General features: G+C 45.9%; 1 protein-coding gene across 1 annotated transcript in view; it reads left to right on the top strand.

Moving 5' to 3' along the window:
* The first annotated feature begins 508 nt into the window (after positions 1-508).
* The window catches only part of EOGT (EGF domain specific O-linked N-acetylglucosamine transferase), a 31,391-nt gene continuing 14,629 nt past the window's right edge, over positions 509-17,270 (top strand). Inside the window, exons 1-7 of the mRNA XM_075834014.1 lie at positions 509-788; positions 3,096-3,308; positions 5,119-5,219; positions 6,926-7,034; positions 7,105-7,199; positions 9,253-9,357; positions 15,236-15,342. Coding sequence (XP_075690129.1) covers positions 3,111-3,308; positions 5,119-5,219; positions 6,926-7,034; positions 7,105-7,199; positions 9,253-9,357; positions 15,236-15,342 — 715 coding nt within the window. The 5' untranslated portion in view covers positions 509-788; positions 3,096-3,110. The remainder of the gene's footprint in view (positions 789-3,095; positions 3,309-5,118; positions 5,220-6,925; positions 7,035-7,104; positions 7,200-9,252; positions 9,358-15,235; positions 15,343-17,270) is intronic.

Genomic DNA, 17,270 nt, shown 5'->3' with positions numbered 1-17,270 from the left:
CCCAAAGTAGCCGTGTAGTTCTGCAATTGCCAGTGTTGCTGGGTACGGGTGGTCAGAATTGTTTACAGATTTTCAACACCAAACTTATTCTCACTATGACAGTCATGAGACTGAAGCCGCTGTCCACGAGCGACGGTCTAGGCCCACCAAAAATGTGCTAAAGGCTTTACACCATAAGACACTGGGGCCATTAAACGGTTCGACAGAGATACCAGGACCAGCATAGGGGCCCCAAACCGCTGCACACCAGAGAACGGTCTTGAGTGTCCGATGGTCTGTACTCCCCTGGGATTGGCTGAAGGAATCAAACCAATACATAATAGGAACAGAGAAGGGGCAGTTAACCACTAGATACCAGGGGCAGAGGGGAAAAAAAAAAAAATTGCAAAAATCACTAGCGCCCTCTTCTGGTCGGGGCAATAAACTGCTGGACATCTGTGTGATGGTTTGGAGGCACCAAACATTAGGGACTGCTGGGGGGATCACTACTCCGCTGGATGCACACGGTAAAGGGACGGGTATCCTGCTATCTGTGCCCCCCTGACTGTGCCGGGTACTCCCTGCTCTCCGCTCTTATGGGCACCGTCCCTGTCCCCGCTCCTATACCGCGACACACCCGTCACTACACACAAGGCGGGTCTCCTCCGCACCCTCCCAATGGGTGACTACCCTCCTCCCTATCACCGCCCCGGGTTTCCGGCGGAGACTAGAGCCGGCCCTGCCTCCCGCTACACAGCGAGCCGGAGACTGAGGGGTGATGCGGCCGGACACTGAACAGCTGGACCCGGGTAAGAGAATAATGGATGAAGGGATCACAGCCATGACACATCCTCATAGCGTCAACAGTGTCGCTGCATTTATTCATTTGCAACTTGTGGCTGTCAGGCTCTGGCGAAACTACAACTCCCAGCGTGCTCTGACAGCCGAAGGCTGAGAGTTGCAGTTTCAGGTTGCAGAGTACAGGATTATTTTGGGAGGGAGGAGTTGATTTATAACTGATGCGATGTAAAAGTGTAGTTGCCCATAGCAACCAATCGGATTCCAGCTCTTGTTTTTCGGAGAGACTTTGGAAAATCAAAGCAGCAACCTGATTGGTTGCTAAGGACAATTACTCCACTTTTCTGTTGCAGCAGTTTGGATAAATCCTCAATATTGTCTCCACTTGTGCGCCCTGCAATGGGGACTACAAATCCCAGCAGATCCTGCAGGTCTCTCTGAACTGCATTTTTTTTTACCAGAGTATTAAAAAGTGCGTCACTCAGTAGTGTTATATTGATGGGTACAAGTGCGGAAAGTGACGATACAGCATCGTTTATGGCGTGTAATAATGTTAATGATGAACTGACCTGTGTTGTTTATAAGACCTGTATGACAAGTGTCTCTAGATAACATGTGCCACGCTAGTGCAAAGCCCAGAGGTGTAACTGAGGGTAGGGTGCGCGAGGACTGCTGGGTCATGTGTCCACGGTCCCGGGGCCAAGATGCCACTCTGCTTTGGCCGGGGTATTTAGATACAGGGCTAGTGCAGCAAACTGAACCTCTGCCCTAGGTGAAGGAAAACCTATGTCATACCCTTCAGGATATGTTCACACGGCTTGTTTTCAGCCATTTTTTGGGCCGTAAATGCAGCTAAAAACGGCTCAAAATACGGAGGCTGAACGCCTCCAAACATCTGCCCATTGATTTCAATGGGAAAAACGGCGTTCCGTTCCCACGTAAAAAAAGAAGTGCATGCCATTTCTTGAGCCGTTTTTGGAGCCGTTTTTCATTGTCTCAATAGAAAAACAGCTCCAAAAACAGCCGTAAAAAAAACGCCTCAAAAATGTTTGTGGTTTAAAAAACGGCTGAAAATCAGAGGGTGTTTTCTCTTGAAAACAGCCCCGTATTTTACAGCCGTATTTTGTTTAGCGTGTGAACGTAGCCTCAGGGTATGTTCACATGCAGAATCAAAAACTGCTGAAATTGACGGTGCTCAAGAAGTGACATGCTCAGGGTACATTCACACGCTTATCAAAAAACGGCTGTAAAATGAAAACAGCCTCTGATTTTCAGCCGTTTTTTATGCATCGAGCGTTATTTGATACTTTTTTGCAGCTGTTTCTCTATTGACCCAATGAAAAAGTGCTCAAGTGACATTCCCTTCTTTTTTACAGGGCGTTTTTTTACGCGCCGTTTTAAAAAAACAAACAAAAAAAAAACGTCCCGTTGGAACAAAACTCAGTTTTTCCCATTGAAATCAATGGGTAGTTGTTTCGAGGCGTTCAGCCTTTCGTATTTTCAGCTGAAAATAGGCTGTGTAAACATACCCGCATTGATTTTACGCGCCATTTTCTTTAAAACTGCGGCATAAAAAAATGCCCCGTTTTTTTATTGGCCTCGAGATCTAAAGGTAACCCACCAGACAAGTGTGTCCCAACCCCTTCTCAGAAGGAAGGAGCCATGGGTCTAGCTGCTCGAACCCCCAGCGATCAGCTGTTATGTCTGGGGGGAGTGGTGGGACAGCCGCACGTTTCGCCTACAGAGAATGTAGTAATATATAGTGGCAATTCAAATGTATAGGATAGTTATCAGAATAGCTGGAATGTAATACCACATTCTCCCTGTAGTGGCTGCTGCAGGAAAAATTAGTAGCTGATCGTAAACTAGCTGAATGTGACTGGGGTCCCTGGAGACGGACCCATGGCGATCACTGGATTACCGCCGTGGCTCTCATATTACAGGGGATTGACTGTGATGAGACAATTTTATAAATACTGTATCAAGGAATTATAAGTTAATAGAAGATTATCCTCCTCTTCAGGACCCGCATCTATTAGCCAGAGTTGAGCGACTACAGAGAGCGTTTCTAGGTCTGGAGGACCCGGCACGTTCCTGCATTACACAGACAGCTCATTGACTTCAATGGAAACTGTGTAATGCCTCATTTCTCCAGTGGTGGTGCTGCAGGGAAATTGAACACTTCCTGACCGTTTCCCACAAGATTTCAGCAGGTCGCTGGGGGTATCATGTCATCAGACTATCATCAGGGAACCTTTATTTTCCATTTGTGTATTCTCCATTTTTTCTTAATGTTTTCCGTTGTGTTTTATTTCCAGAAGCTGAGCGCTGTCATGGTCTATTCAATCTCTGGACTATTACTACACATAGTAAACCTTGCTGCTCAAAGCCTGATTGTCTCTGCAGACCAGAATGTCTCTTCCCTGTTTTATCAGAAGATCAATCTACCAGCCGGGCACTTACCCTACTTCTTGCACAATAACCAGGATATGGCCAGATCCTGCAGTCAGGACCCCCACTGTCCTTTTAGAGTAAGTCCTACCATTCCTAAGCCTAAGACCTTATTCACACGACCGGGTTTTCCGGCCGTCACAAGGCCGCAGTAGGAACAATAGACCCCTAATGGGTCTATTCACACGACCGATTTTTTGCCGGCCGTCAAAAAATGGGACATGCCCTATTTTCGGCCGGCCACCCGGCTCCCATAGAAGTCTATGTAGCCGGCTTATCACTTGAATGTGCTACAAGTGACGGCCGTGTCTTCCGTTGCTCGCTCTCTCCTCCTTCTCCCCACAGTGCGAAGTGCATGTGAGGAGGAGGTTTTTTTTTTGCTTCCTGTAGGAGCGGAATCCCCGGCCACAGCTTCGGCAACGTTGTGGCCGGGGATTGGGGATTCTGCTCCAGGAGCAGTCCGTGATTTCACTGTGTCCATATATGGACACAGTGACGCCACAGACTTCTGAAGCGGAATCCCCGGCAATGTGGCCAGGGATTCCGCTCCAGGAGAACTCCCTGCCTTCACTGTCCATATATGGACACCTGAGGTCAGGGACTTCTAAAGCGGAATCCCCACCGCTGTGGCCGGGGAATCTCCGATCCAGGAGAAGTCCCTCACTTCACTGTCCATATATGGACAGTGAAGTGAGGGACATCTCCTGGAGCCGTCCCCTACATGAAAGTAGGGGGGGTGCCATCTATGGGGGGTGACTATATGTACAAGGGGGCTGTGTGGCACTGCCGACAGGGGGTTTGTGTGGCACTGCCGACGGGGGTTGTGTGGCACTGCTTACAGGAGGGCTGTGTGGCATTACCTACAGGGGGCTGTGTGGCACTAGCTACAAGGGTGTCTGTGTGGCATTACCTACAGAGGGAAGTGTGTGGCAAAAAAATTACAAATTAAATTCATCCGATTTTAAAACGGACAGGGAATAAAACGGATGCAAAATCGGCTGTTAAAAACGGCAACACGGCCCGGAACGGAACCCCTCAACGGAAAGAAACGCTTATGTGAACAGGCCTAACTGTTCTGTTGAGAAACAGGGATTGGGTCTCTTTCAATCCTTTGTTCCTTGGAGATAAACAGTATAGTAAACGGTTGTTTAGTTGCCGCTTATCTCTTTTCCCTATAGCAGTAAACATGCACCTGTGGCTGTTTCAGCATCCAAGGTTATGGAGCAGTCGGGGGAGTTCGCTGTCCCATACATGACGCCATTTGTGCTTTATGTGGTCTGTATACAGATGTAGCCGTCTTTATCTTGACTTTTAACGCGTTAAATACACAGTGGCAAGAAAGTTTAAGGGAATGTTCACACGATTAACAAAATACGTCTGAAAATACGGAGCTGTTTTCAAGGGAATGTTTTTTGAGCAACTCGCGTTTTTCGCTGCATTTTCTACGGACGTTTTTGGAGCTGTTTTCAATAGAGACTATGAGAAAACGGCTCTAAAAACGTCCCAAGAAGTGTCCTGCACTTCTTTTGACGAGCCGCCATTTTACGCGCCGTAAGATGACAGCTCGTCTGCACAGAACATCATAAGACCCATTGCAAGCAATGGGCAGATGTTTGCCGACGTATTGGAGCCGTCTTTTCAGCTGGAATTCGAGGCGTAAAACGCTGGTCTTGTGCACATACCCTTACTTTACCTTTTCAATGGCTTTTGTTGTGTGAGCTCACGCTGCAGCAAGTTATCAGTCAAGATAAACGTGGCTACATCTGTACATAGTGGGGAACATGTAAAAAGGCTTCTTATGTAGACAAGGAGAGACCCGGATCCTTAGAAATCAGTCTGTGATTTTTCTCTCTCAACTCATGAAGGGTTTTGTACCTTTGTACCTTTTAGGAATTTCTGACACAACTAGATTACTGCTGGGGTTATGAGAAGTCGTGCAGGAAGGAGCGCAGGTTCAGTTATCCGGTCTGTGACCAGGTCGACGCTGGTTGGTATGTGCTTGTTTTACAGCCTAAGGCCCCATGCACACGACCGTACATTTCGTCCGTAATTACGGACCCAGTCCGTGCCGTAGAAACCTTCCGTAAAACATAGGACATGTCCTATTTTTTTTTATTTTACGTACCGTGCTCACATACTTTATAATGGACCACGGCCCGCAAATTTCAGACAGTGATTACGGGCACGGTCATGTGCAGGGGGCCCGAGACACTATTTTATAACTTTTGTTTCATTAGTAAAATGTAATAAAAATGATCTTTAGAATCTCTTCATTTTCAACTAAACGTATGGATACTGGAATCTTAAAGGGCAATACTACCCCAGTTCTACATGGATACAGTCAGCCTAAATATCTGTATCGGGGGTGTACGCATGATTTGCTAAAGGAAGGGGGATTTTTACATGTTCTGCGGAGCGCACAGACACTTGATAGACACAAGAAAATCCCAGTCACATGGTGCAGGATATATTTATCATATGACTATAATGATTGCCCCAAAGCCATAGGAAAACTGCATTTTGGTGGCAGACGCACTTTAGAAATATATAATCTGGCTATACAGCACAGAAATAAATCAGTAAGAGCTAGAGTGCCCATGATGGTAGCGCCATCAATGCCAGATCAGTGCCACCTGTACAATGTAGTACCATGCAGAGTGCCACTGATACACAATAGGGTCTGCAGAATATAGCAGTATAATCTGTGGTGGTCTTGGGCAGTAATGGCTACATTCCTGGTGATCTACGGTGGTGACGTAATTGTGTCACTTTCATTTTGTGTTACATTTTACCCATGCACAGTAAGACCAAGTTCACATGGAGTTTTTTGGCGAGTTTTTTTACGCAGAAACCGCTCCAAAAAATGTCAGAAAATGCCTCTCATTGATTTTAATGGGAGGGGAGCAGAAAAAAGCGCTCTCGGGGAAAAAGAAGCGTCATGCCCTTTCTTTAGGCGTTTCCATCTCTGACCTCCCATTGACATCATGGCGCTCAATAGCCACGGCTGAAAAACGCGGCAAAAACTGCGGCAAGTGTTATGCCGGCAGGTCAAAATCTTCCTCAGATTTTCAGAAGGAATTTTGAGGCAGATTTTTCCGCCTGCAAAAAAAACCTCTGTGAACAGGGCCTTCTAGGGAGAAATCTGTCAATCAGCGGCGAATGGGCGGAGGTAGCAGCAACTCGTAAATAATGGTGTCTTTTCTATAGCGGTGGTGAAGTTCTTCAAAACAGCTTCACTTTAGCAAATAAGTGACAGACAGCAGAAATCAGTGTGTTTTTCAGTACATTATGATGCCCTCAGTGAGCAGCATAATGTAGATGACAGGTTCCCTTTAAATGATAACATTCTGGCTGCTTTCAGCTGCCACTAGAGGGAGCTCACGGTGTTAAAATTTATAAAGCTCCTATTGAAGTCATTGGGAGCTGTATGATTACAACTGCATCCAGCTCCCCCTGGTGGCAGCTTCTGTAATCATTCAGGAGAGACTGAGACGGTGAAAGGTCTATATGGCAAGTTATTCTCCAGCCCTCTGGCCATCTTGTGGACATTATTGCAGCCATTAGTACAGCGTTTATAGGGTCGCTAGAAGATGCTCAGTAGAGATGTTGATGCAGATATCTTGGCATGTAAGAAATAAGTATAACAAGTAATGACTCCAGCCGTTATTCCATGATTAATGTGATCTTGTTCCCCTAGGGCAAAGAACTTGGAAGGCGCCCAAGAAGTATTTTGGAGACAGGCAGACTTTGGTTACGTTATGGAGCGTTTGGCTGAAGCACAAGTCTTCTGTCATCCACGTGAGCAGGTCGGTCTGTCTTGTGCGTTGCTTCTTCTGACTGGTAATCCAGATTGTCTGACATGTCTCTCTATTACAGGGAGACTCTCTCTTGGCCTGTTCCCGCCACCTCCTGCACTGCCGAGCCACCAACCTTTATCTGGACTTACGAAATCCTAGACGATCACAAGACAGGTCTGTAGTGCTTCATATTGAATTATTGGTCCAGTTGACAATAATATTAAAAATTATATTTAAACACATTGAAGAAGATGTGTGTTTTAAAATATATATGTATTTAATGACTTTATTAGGGAATTCTGAGTTATTGGTGGTGTCCCTCATTCAGGATCCTCGTCTATTAGCCAGAGCGGAAAGCGGCTATAAAGCGCTACAACACATTTCACGGACAGACCATTTATTTAATTGGGAACTGTGTAATGCTTCATTTCTCCTGTGGTGGCGCTGCAGGGAAATTGAACACTTTCCTCCAGGTTCCCTCTCGGATTACAGCTGATATCTGTGGGTGCTGCCACTGGACGCCCTGTAATCCGCTTATTCACTTTGGTCCCTTGGCGGTATCCGAAGCAACCCCTTTCTAAATAGGGTTTCCAGTTTTCTATAATAATCTCATTCACTGTAGAATTAAAAGTTATGTAACCTAACAATGTGTTCAGTGCCTCAATTTCTTACCGTTTTTAAGATCTGTGATTGCTGTCACTGAATAGCAAACAAAGATACATGGCCCGTTAATGGCATATTCACACACGGCAGATTTTTTGCAAGCCCCATTCAGATGAACGGGACATTGTCAGAAATTTCTACAACAAATCTGCCATGTGTGAATATATCCCCTCAGCCTATCAGTGCCCTCTCTATTAATGATCCATGAATGTGTGTGCAGGGTGTGATCAAGACCGATTCAGCCTCTGATTATAAGCAATATTTCCAATTACTGTAAGCAAGCAGAGATCTTGAAAATGGTAGGTGGTTAAAACATAAAGTATAATAGATCGTTTTTAACTTTTCATTATAAATGTAATTGCCCAATGATTTCTGTAGTATGGAGACTAAACATGCCGATCCTCTGTTCTCCTGGGGGATAAGCCGCTGTTAGAGAGGTCTTGCCGCGGTTTATTCCCCCTCTCCCCATTTAAATAAACCGGCACAAAAAACATTTATAGTGGGATCAGGTGAAATAGCTGGTGGCCAAACAAACACTCTGCCAACATCTATTGCATATGTATGGCCAGCTTTATGCCTCCATAACAGGTCCAGCTTCAGTTCCCCCATAACTGTGCCCGCAGCAGCACCCATACACTTGCATTATTCACAAGTCTGAGCTGCTCTGTCTTCACATGACAATTAGCGATTTACCACTGACAGATTAGGAACTGGTCCGCGCAACAGGATCGATTCTTCATCAATCAGGAGAAGGAAGATGAACCTTAAAACAAGGAGTTACCTGGAGATGTTATTGCTAAATATTATTACTCAAAAATGCGTGATTAAATAATTTTCTGCCTGTGCCGTTTTTTGGTGGATATTTCCCAGATCTCACTTGCGTCAGGAAAAAGTAAGGAAAAATTAGTAAATTTGGACCTAGTGATAAAATTGCATAACCTGGACAAGATTAGGATATTCCGTCCCTTCCGTACGGGTCTGACCTCTGGGATCCTGAGAATGAAGGGGCTGCAGTAATGATTTAGCTCCTCTGTCCCCTTCACTGTTTCTCCCCTCCTTTGAGCGGGACGGAAAGCTAAATTAGCGCTGCAGCCCTATCGTTCCTGGGATCTGTGGGGGTCCCATAGGTCCGACCCCCACCAATCATAAAGTGATGGCATATCCCATCATTATCCTATCTCAATTTATAAGCTGGAAATGGCCCTTTAATAGAGATTTTTACATAATATATATATTTATTTTTATTTATTTTTTATGCACAAATTGCAACTTTTCCATTCCAACTGGTGAAGATCATGAGATTATTTACCCCCTTACGAGTCCTACGATTATTTTTATTTTTTTTAAACTGCCGCACATTGAGAAGCACAACCTTAAATCTGTTTTTAAGCGTTCCGGAGGCTGGAAGATCCTTTTTTTATTGTTTGTTTTCCTCTTGCGTTTGAGCTTAATTTGTTGCTTCTGAGATTTTGTCCGCCGAGATTTTGTTACTTATTTAAAAAAAAAAAAAAAATCGACAATAAAAGAAGGACTATTTACATTTATTTTTCTCTCTCTCTTCCAGATTTAAAGAAGACTTTATACAGGAAGGGGAAATGGGAGGACATTGTGACCTTGACTCACAGAAGCTGCTCTCTCAAGGTGATCGCAAGAGCCCCCTGCAGTCTTGGTATGTGTTCTCTTCCCAGTCTTCATAAGTGATGGCATATGTTTAGTAATGACTTGCTGACTGTCAAGGATCTGACCACAAGGCCCCACCGATCATGAAAACAAAGGGGCTGAGTAGCAGAACCTCCACGGCGCCTGGAAGGCAGCGCCGCTGTGCAGGGGAAAATCACAACAATCTCCACAAAGAATCGGGGCCGCTTCAATCGAGTAATCGTTGGGGGTTGAAGTGGTCAGATCCCCCTACATCCGCTAATGACCGCATATCCTAGTACTATGCATCTCCTGGTAACATTGCAAAACTCTTTTAGGCCTCACATTTAATAAGAGTTTTACCGCTCCTGGGTCATGACACAACGGGGCTTTAAATGTGCCCATAAAGCGCAAAAACAGCGGGCATCCTGTGCCAATCCGGGTAGCCCAGTGCTCTCAAGCCCTCTTTATGGGCATTTTAGAGAAGAGGTAGAGAACCTCTAGGTACACGGTGCATGTGATCATGAAATATGCCACCATTACCATGATTTTTATATAGGGGAGTCTCTTCATTGCTTGTCTATGCTGGGCTGTTGGACGTCCGATTAAAGGAATTTTCTCTTCTCCCTTTATAAAATAAAACCGAGTCTTGTAATTCGACTCCAGCAATATAAATCACAGTCAGACAACGGAGGCCGTTATTATTGTAGTCACACGTCCTATGGACCGGAATCGATGGGGGTGTTTGGAGTCTCGCTTTAGCGGGCATTGATTGTGGAAATTGCCGACTGCTACTTTACCGGCTGCAAACAAATATTTCGGACAACAAGAATTACTTTCCATGCGCTCAAAGCATAAAACACTGGAGTCGTGCCGATCTTTGTAAACTGCTTTATTACAGGATTCCCAGCAGAAAAATAATCCTATAAAGTATCACCGCTGGGGTCATGTCGTAGGAAGTTCTTCATTCAGCCTTGGATGACATTTGGGTTTCCTATTGGTCTGTTGATGCCGGTATTGGCTGGCAGCCATGATGGTTTCTAGGACTAATGGCGCTTAAGGGACACGTTTTATAAAGTTGATGATTCCACTGAGACGTATGAAAATCAAATTAATGCGATTCTGGGAATCTCTGAATCTTTTCTGGTTATTTTTCCTTTGTTTATATAAAATTATACATTCGGACGTGGAGTCATGCAAGTTATTTAAGAGACTAAAATATTAACTATACAGGGGACCAGCGACATGATTGTCAATACAATTTTACGGGCTTCAAGATCCCAGCGCACATAACTCCTATAAGGGCCTGTTCACATCACCATTCGCTTTCCGTTCCGGGGTTCCGTCGGAGGTTTCCGTCGCGTGAACCCCGCAACGGAAAGTGATAGTGAAACCACAGCTTCCGCTTCAGTCACCATTGATATCAATGGCGACGGAAACATCGCTAATGGTTTCCGTTCGTCACCATTGTGGCAGGTTTCCGGTTTTCCGACAGAATCAATAGCGGAGTCGACTGCATATGGCAGTGAGCAATAACTGCTGGCAGCGCTATCACGTCTCTCCCATCCCCCTCAACAGAAAAAATCAAACTGATTTTTTTTTTTTAAATGACCTGTGCTGTTGACCAGTTCAATGTGCACTACAGATCCCAGCATGCTCTACTGCCAGAAGGAAATTAATGACATGGGTGTATTTAGACTTTTGAAACCATAACATCTCTATTGGCTCCTCATCGAACAGAGAAGGTGGAAGAAACACACATTGGGCACAATCTGTCCATGCCAATCCATACACATTTTTATTTTCTAACCTACAACTTGTACAGTGGGAGCTAGAATGTGATTGGATGCCATGGGCAGCACCACTTAGGACCTTGTTGCCATGGACAGCATCACAGAAGCGTCGTCACCCAGTCACGGAATTCTCAGCAGGAACGGTCAGTGCGAGGCAGATATCGAGGAGAGAGGAGCGGCTAAGCACTACTGCGATTATCCCGGCTGGGTTTTAATTGGTTCTATATCTTTTTTGTTTTTTTATTTTCTTTTATTTTTGTTAGTCCTTCCAGACCCACACTTCCGAGTGTGTGGAGGAAGAGGCAGCCAGATGGCTGCACCGGGGGCTGGTGGAAAGTTCCAGCCCCGGAGATATCTCCATCGTCCCGGGAAGACCCCGTACAGCCGGGAGCCTGAGAGACATCAGAGGCAGACTGGCATTTTTGGACGTCTAACGGCAGCATTGAGGATCGTGCCATTTCTTAAAAATCTGTGGAGAACACCAGATAAAGAATCGGGCCGATACCTCAGGCTGAAGACTCCACCACCACCACCAACATCTGCAGCCACCACCTGCTCAGCAATGGAGGAACATCAGGTGCCAAAACCCACCATATCATCAGATGAGGTCCCGGCCACTGCCCCATTGCCCAGGAGACCATCAGCCTGGGAGCTGCCACCAACAGCTGCAGTTCCTACCCGTGCAGCAAGGGAGGAACATCAGGTGCCCATACCCACCATACCATCAGGTGAGGACCAGACCACTGCCCCATCTCCCAAGAGACCAACTGCCTGGGAGAAGTTTCTGGCAAGAAAGCCATTAGTCTCTGCCACAAACAGGGGGGCACCAGTAGTGGCTCGAAAATCCAGGGTCCGCAGTGCACCTTATGTGTTACCACCGCGCATTAAAGTGACTGCCAGACAGGTGCATGAGACCCCACTATGGGACACTATGGGTGGTGCATCACGCAGGATGCTGAGAGCCATGCTGAACACGCCATTGGCGGATGATTGCAGGTGCCATGTCAGCGATGAGGGAGACTATGTGCGGTACACCTTCTCCAGAGACACCATCTATCCGGAGAAGGAGTTCCACGGGGAAATTTCATTTCGCTGCAAAAAGATCTAGTGGTGGAGTCTCCTGCAGCGCGCCAGTAACATCAGGGCACTCGCTGCGATTTCATATGATTGATTTTCTGGTTTTGACATTTGGCTTGTTTATTGGACTACTCTTTCTGACTGCCGCCTGCCCTGACCTATGCCTGTTTATTTGACTCCGCTTGTTTGCTGCCTGCCCTGACCCCGGCTTGTCCATCGACTACGCTTGTTTGCTGCCTGCCCTGACCCCGGCCTGTTTATTGACTTCGCTTGTTTGCTGCCTGCCCTGACCCCGGCCTGTCCATCGACTACGCTTGTTTGCTGCCTGCCCTGACCTTTGCTTGACCAGCGACTATTCTTCTGCCTGACGATTTGGTACCTTGTGGTCTGTAGATGTGGGTCATTGCCGTGCTACTTTTCAGGGTGATCCCAGCTACATACCTTTTAGTTCCCCCCTGCTTTTAAGGCAGGCCTGCACTGATGATCCCCCGTTCTCTCACAGAGTGCTATCCATTACACTGTGGAACCTGCTTCAGGTCGTAATGTCTAAACCAGACTCCAAGTCCCACACCAGAACTCTCCACTACTGCCTGGTGTCCCCATTGTATGTTCCCAAGGGTCCTCCTAGCACACGGGTACTTTCAGTGTTACCTGATTTTCAAGGTTGGCCCGCCCTGATTATCCTTGGTTCCCTCCTGCTGATGCTGCTGATGGACAGTCTGGCCGAGATTCAGAGTGCTAACCATTACACTATGGAACCTGCTTCAGGTCGTAATGTCTAAACCAGACTCCAAGTCTCACACCAGAACTCTCCACTACTCCCTGGTGTCCTGCTTAATTGGAGCCGCCATGTCTTGCTGATAAGGGGTGAAGGGATAAATCAATCCCCAGGACAATGGGAAGTTATTTGATTAAAGGGGTATTCCTAATGTAAAGGACCTGAAAAATAATATAATAATAACTAATAATGATCCCCATGTGCAGGGTGATGTCAAAACCAATGTTGAGAGTGGTACCTGGCGGTTTTAAAAGAATTATGCAGATTTTACCTTTTGCTCCAACTGGGGTCTTGGTCAGAGACCTCCTCTCCCTCTGACAGTCTGTTATCTGATGTAGGAGACTCCCTCATCCCTGCTTGCCTATCACAAACTGTCTTCTGATCCTCACCCGTCTGCCAAGTATCATCTGCCAGTGCCTGTACCCTTGGTGTGCTTCACCGTTGTATTCTGGTCCGCTGGGCCAGCCGCTACTCAAACCGGGACCACCTCAAGAGGTAGCGACCTGGTAGTCTCCCCGCAGCGAAGTCCAGATCCCCGTACGGGGGTTAAAGGGTGAAGACTGGGGAGGCTACTTAGACAACGCCCTTAGAGGTGGCCCTAAGCCAAACCGGTGGAGTAGCACAGTGGGTCCACAACCCGCTGGTCATAGCACTCGCTGCCTCTTCCTCTGATCAATGAGAGATGGAAATGTCCTATATTGGTGTTCTGACTCTTGACGGGCCCATGCCTATCCCTGGGACAACTTACTCTGGTAATTGACTCTACTCTGGGCCTCAATACTGGGATAACTACATCTAATAAGATAGAAGAGGCATCCTTTCCCTCTCACAGTATTCCAGCTGATGGAGTAGACTTGTTTATCCCAGAATCCTCCGCTGACTGACGGAGTTCATGAAGCATCTGTTAAGGACGCAACTAGGAGAATGTAATAGAAATTGTTGACTCTCTAAAAAGGAATTGCTCCAATCAGAGACCATTGCCAAATCACAGAATGAACTGATTAATAAAAATTAGGAAATGGAGAAAAACAATTCTGGACATGGGAGACCGATCCCTTCTCAACCACAATTGACTTTGAGGAATCCTGGATTTGGTCTCTCAGTCACCGACTTCATGAGATTTCTGCCTCCAGATGTCTCCACCGTAGAGAAAACACTGGCCCCAAAGCTGAAAAATCTTCCCCCAGAGTTGGACGACTTTACACAATCTCATCATCACATGGAGATCATTGCCTACAAATGGAGATTCCCATCAAACTAGTAATGTCCAAAAACATCCATCATTATGTCTTCACAACACGGCCTGCAGCTCTGAAAGTCTGAGAGAAATGGAAACTCCTGTCCCATCACCACCGAGAACCTCCGTCACCACCAACATAAAAGAAGAATCCTGGAAACTCAATCATGAATGGACTATAGCTGGACGGCGATGGTAAGTCTAAATACTCACTGCTTTCCCTGATGATAATTTAGGATGTGCTAATACTCGTTACATGATGTCTCTGCAGGATTCTGTAGTCTGAATACAAGTTCACACCACCACTCTCATTGTTTTACCTTGACCTTTTAGGCTGTGTTCACATGTTGCAGTCATGTCACTGTTTTTCCAAGACTCCATGGCAAAAATGTTTTTTTTTGTTTTGTTTTGTTTTTTTGCAAAACCCCTGTGTTCTTGCTGTCATGTAGTGCAAACTGCAGAAAAAAATCTGATATGACCGCAATGTATGACATCCCCTTTAAGACTATCAAACATTCCTCCTTGGTATTGCCGCTGATCTGCAGATGTCTGTATTCTTTGGTTATGTATTTATTATATTTCAATATTAATCTTCAGATTGTCGCTGGTAGAAGATGGCGGCAAGTACAGATAAATAAATGCTAGTCTTATACGCAGCCTCTAGTTAGTTAGTTAGTTAGTTAGCTAGTTATACCTGCTTCTTGGAAAGCTGAGTGACTACTAATATTACCAGTATTAAAATTCCCATAACAGTTGGGTCCCAAATGGCAAATGTGTCTCATCATCGAGCAATACAGGGGAAGAAGTGTAGAACTTGGCAGATTTACCTTTCAGGAGTTTGGGAAAGCTGGGTGACATGCCAGTTAAGATTTGTAATGGAGATCTTATTGGTTATGGCCGAGCTTTTGGTTTTATAATAATCTACAGAATGTTGGTTTTGGTCTCCTCCGCTCAGAGTTTATAAGATTCCTGATTGAACTTGCTCTGAAATGTTGTGAATATTTCTGGTTTCTTGTAATTCCAGGTTTGCGGAGCTGCAGACATTCAGCTCCCTGACGTTCAGACCCATCGAAGATGGACATTGTGACGTCGTCGTCGAGAGGCCGACATATATCATGAAGTTAGATGCAGGTAATGTGCACATCTGATTAGGATTGTCACGACTCGCGATACCAGAATTTGGACTTCGATACCGATACTTTGTGTAGTGTTGCGACTCTTGATACCAAAACGATACTTTGCCAACTGTAATAAAAAAAGAAAAAAAAAGTTGTTCCATTCACTGATGTGAGGCACGGGGTGTGATGAATTTTGAACCTCCATGTGCCGCACATTAAGTATTTCACATTACTTAATTTTTTTACTTTTTTAAACTTTAATTTACTGGCATATATCTATATCTCTGTACATTAGACTGTGTACTGATGGGTATGTCCTAACAACTGCCTGTTTACTAAGTATGTCCTAACAACAGGAATATACGGTCAGACAGCCTTGGTGTCCTTCAATGGACCCTGGATTGTCTGCCCATATATGGTATGTCCCTCAAGCATCACAGGGATTCCCTGTGACGCAATCCACGGGGGGCATCCCCCTTCTCGTTTTCCCCTTCAATGCTGCGGTCAGCTTCGATCACAGCATTCAAGGGAATAGCATCGCAGATCAGAAATTTCTCTGATCTCTGGCAATAGAGCGGGGCTGCGGCTGTGTGATACAGAAATTGCACCGCTCCTGACATCAAGTGTGCGCACGGCTAGCATGAGGTGATGTGGCCAGCTAATGAGCGGCGGCGCCGGGACAGAAGACTGAATATGGGGTTGTTTTGCAGTGCGCCCGCCATGTTCTCTGTATTCAGTGCCGGCGCTCATTAGTGCAGCGCTGGCCGCATCATCGCATGCTGACCCCACGTGCACACTTGTCAGGAGCGGGGCAATGGCTGTATTACACGTGTATTACACAGCCGCAGCCCCGCTCTGACTACATTTATGTGAAATAACATGCAGCACGCGGACCCATTGATTTCAAGGTCTATTCAGACATACCTGAGTTTTCACACTCGTGGAACTCACTGCATGTCCTATATTGGTCCGTGTTTGCAGACCTTGTCGCCCATTAAAGTTTATGAGTGCATGAAAACCACGAACAGCACACGGACGACATCCGTGTTCTACGATACAATTACATAGAAATACTGATGCCAATACGCAACGAACAACAGACACGAAATGTCGAAAACGCTGCATTTTATTACGTGCACAAATCGGACACTCTCATCTGAATGTAGCCTTTGGCTCATGCACACATCCTTGTCCTTTTATATGGCTGCAATAAACTGACTGCATACAGATGGCTTCCATGGGCAGTCCGTTTTTTTTTTTTGTTTTTTCTTTAACGGACTCCTAGACCAGAATGGATGAGACCGATCTGCAAAAACTGACCAGGATAGGACCTGCCCTGAGTTTTTCAGATTGAGAATGCGGATCCCTGAAAAAAACAGATAGCACACTGAAGAAATTAACTGATGTGTGCATGAGCCCTAAGGCCCTGTTCACACAAAGATTTTTGGCGCTGATTTTGATGAGGAAACCGCATAGCAATCAGCGGCAAAAAACGGCAGAAATCGCCCCCGATGATTTCAATGGAAGGCAGAGCGTTTTTTTCCCGAGCAGCTTTTTGCCGCTCACGGGGGAAAAAAAAGAGCAGCATGTCCTTTCTTGCCACGGTTCCGCCTCTGACCTCCCATTGAAATCAATGGAAGGCAGAAAAATCCTGCAGCGCTAGTTTCCGAGAAAACCGCGTCAAAAAAGCGCAGGCAGGTCAAGATCTGCCTCAAAAACACAAATTTTTTTCTGCCTGCAAAAAACTGTGAACAGGGCCTACGGTTTCTTCCATGTAGCATCTCAACAATCTCCGGGTACTTGCTGTTCTCGGTAGGGGGGAAATGGGATGCGCCAAATGTTTACTGCACTCCAATCCCTTTATTTATATTCTAGGAAGGATTTTTAGAAGTGTAGTTCACAAGTCTTATGGAGCCTGGGAGGCGGCTGGCAGGGCATGTA

The sequence above is a fragment of the Rhinoderma darwinii genome, chromosome 7 (genome assembly GCF_050947455.1).
Source record: "Rhinoderma darwinii isolate aRhiDar2 chromosome 7, aRhiDar2.hap1, whole genome shotgun sequence".
Taxonomy (NCBI): Eukaryota; Metazoa; Chordata; class Amphibia; order Anura; family Rhinodermatidae; genus Rhinoderma; species Rhinoderma darwinii.
Note: the sequence above shows the minus strand (reverse complement) of the source record. Positions and strands in the feature narration are given on the sequence as shown.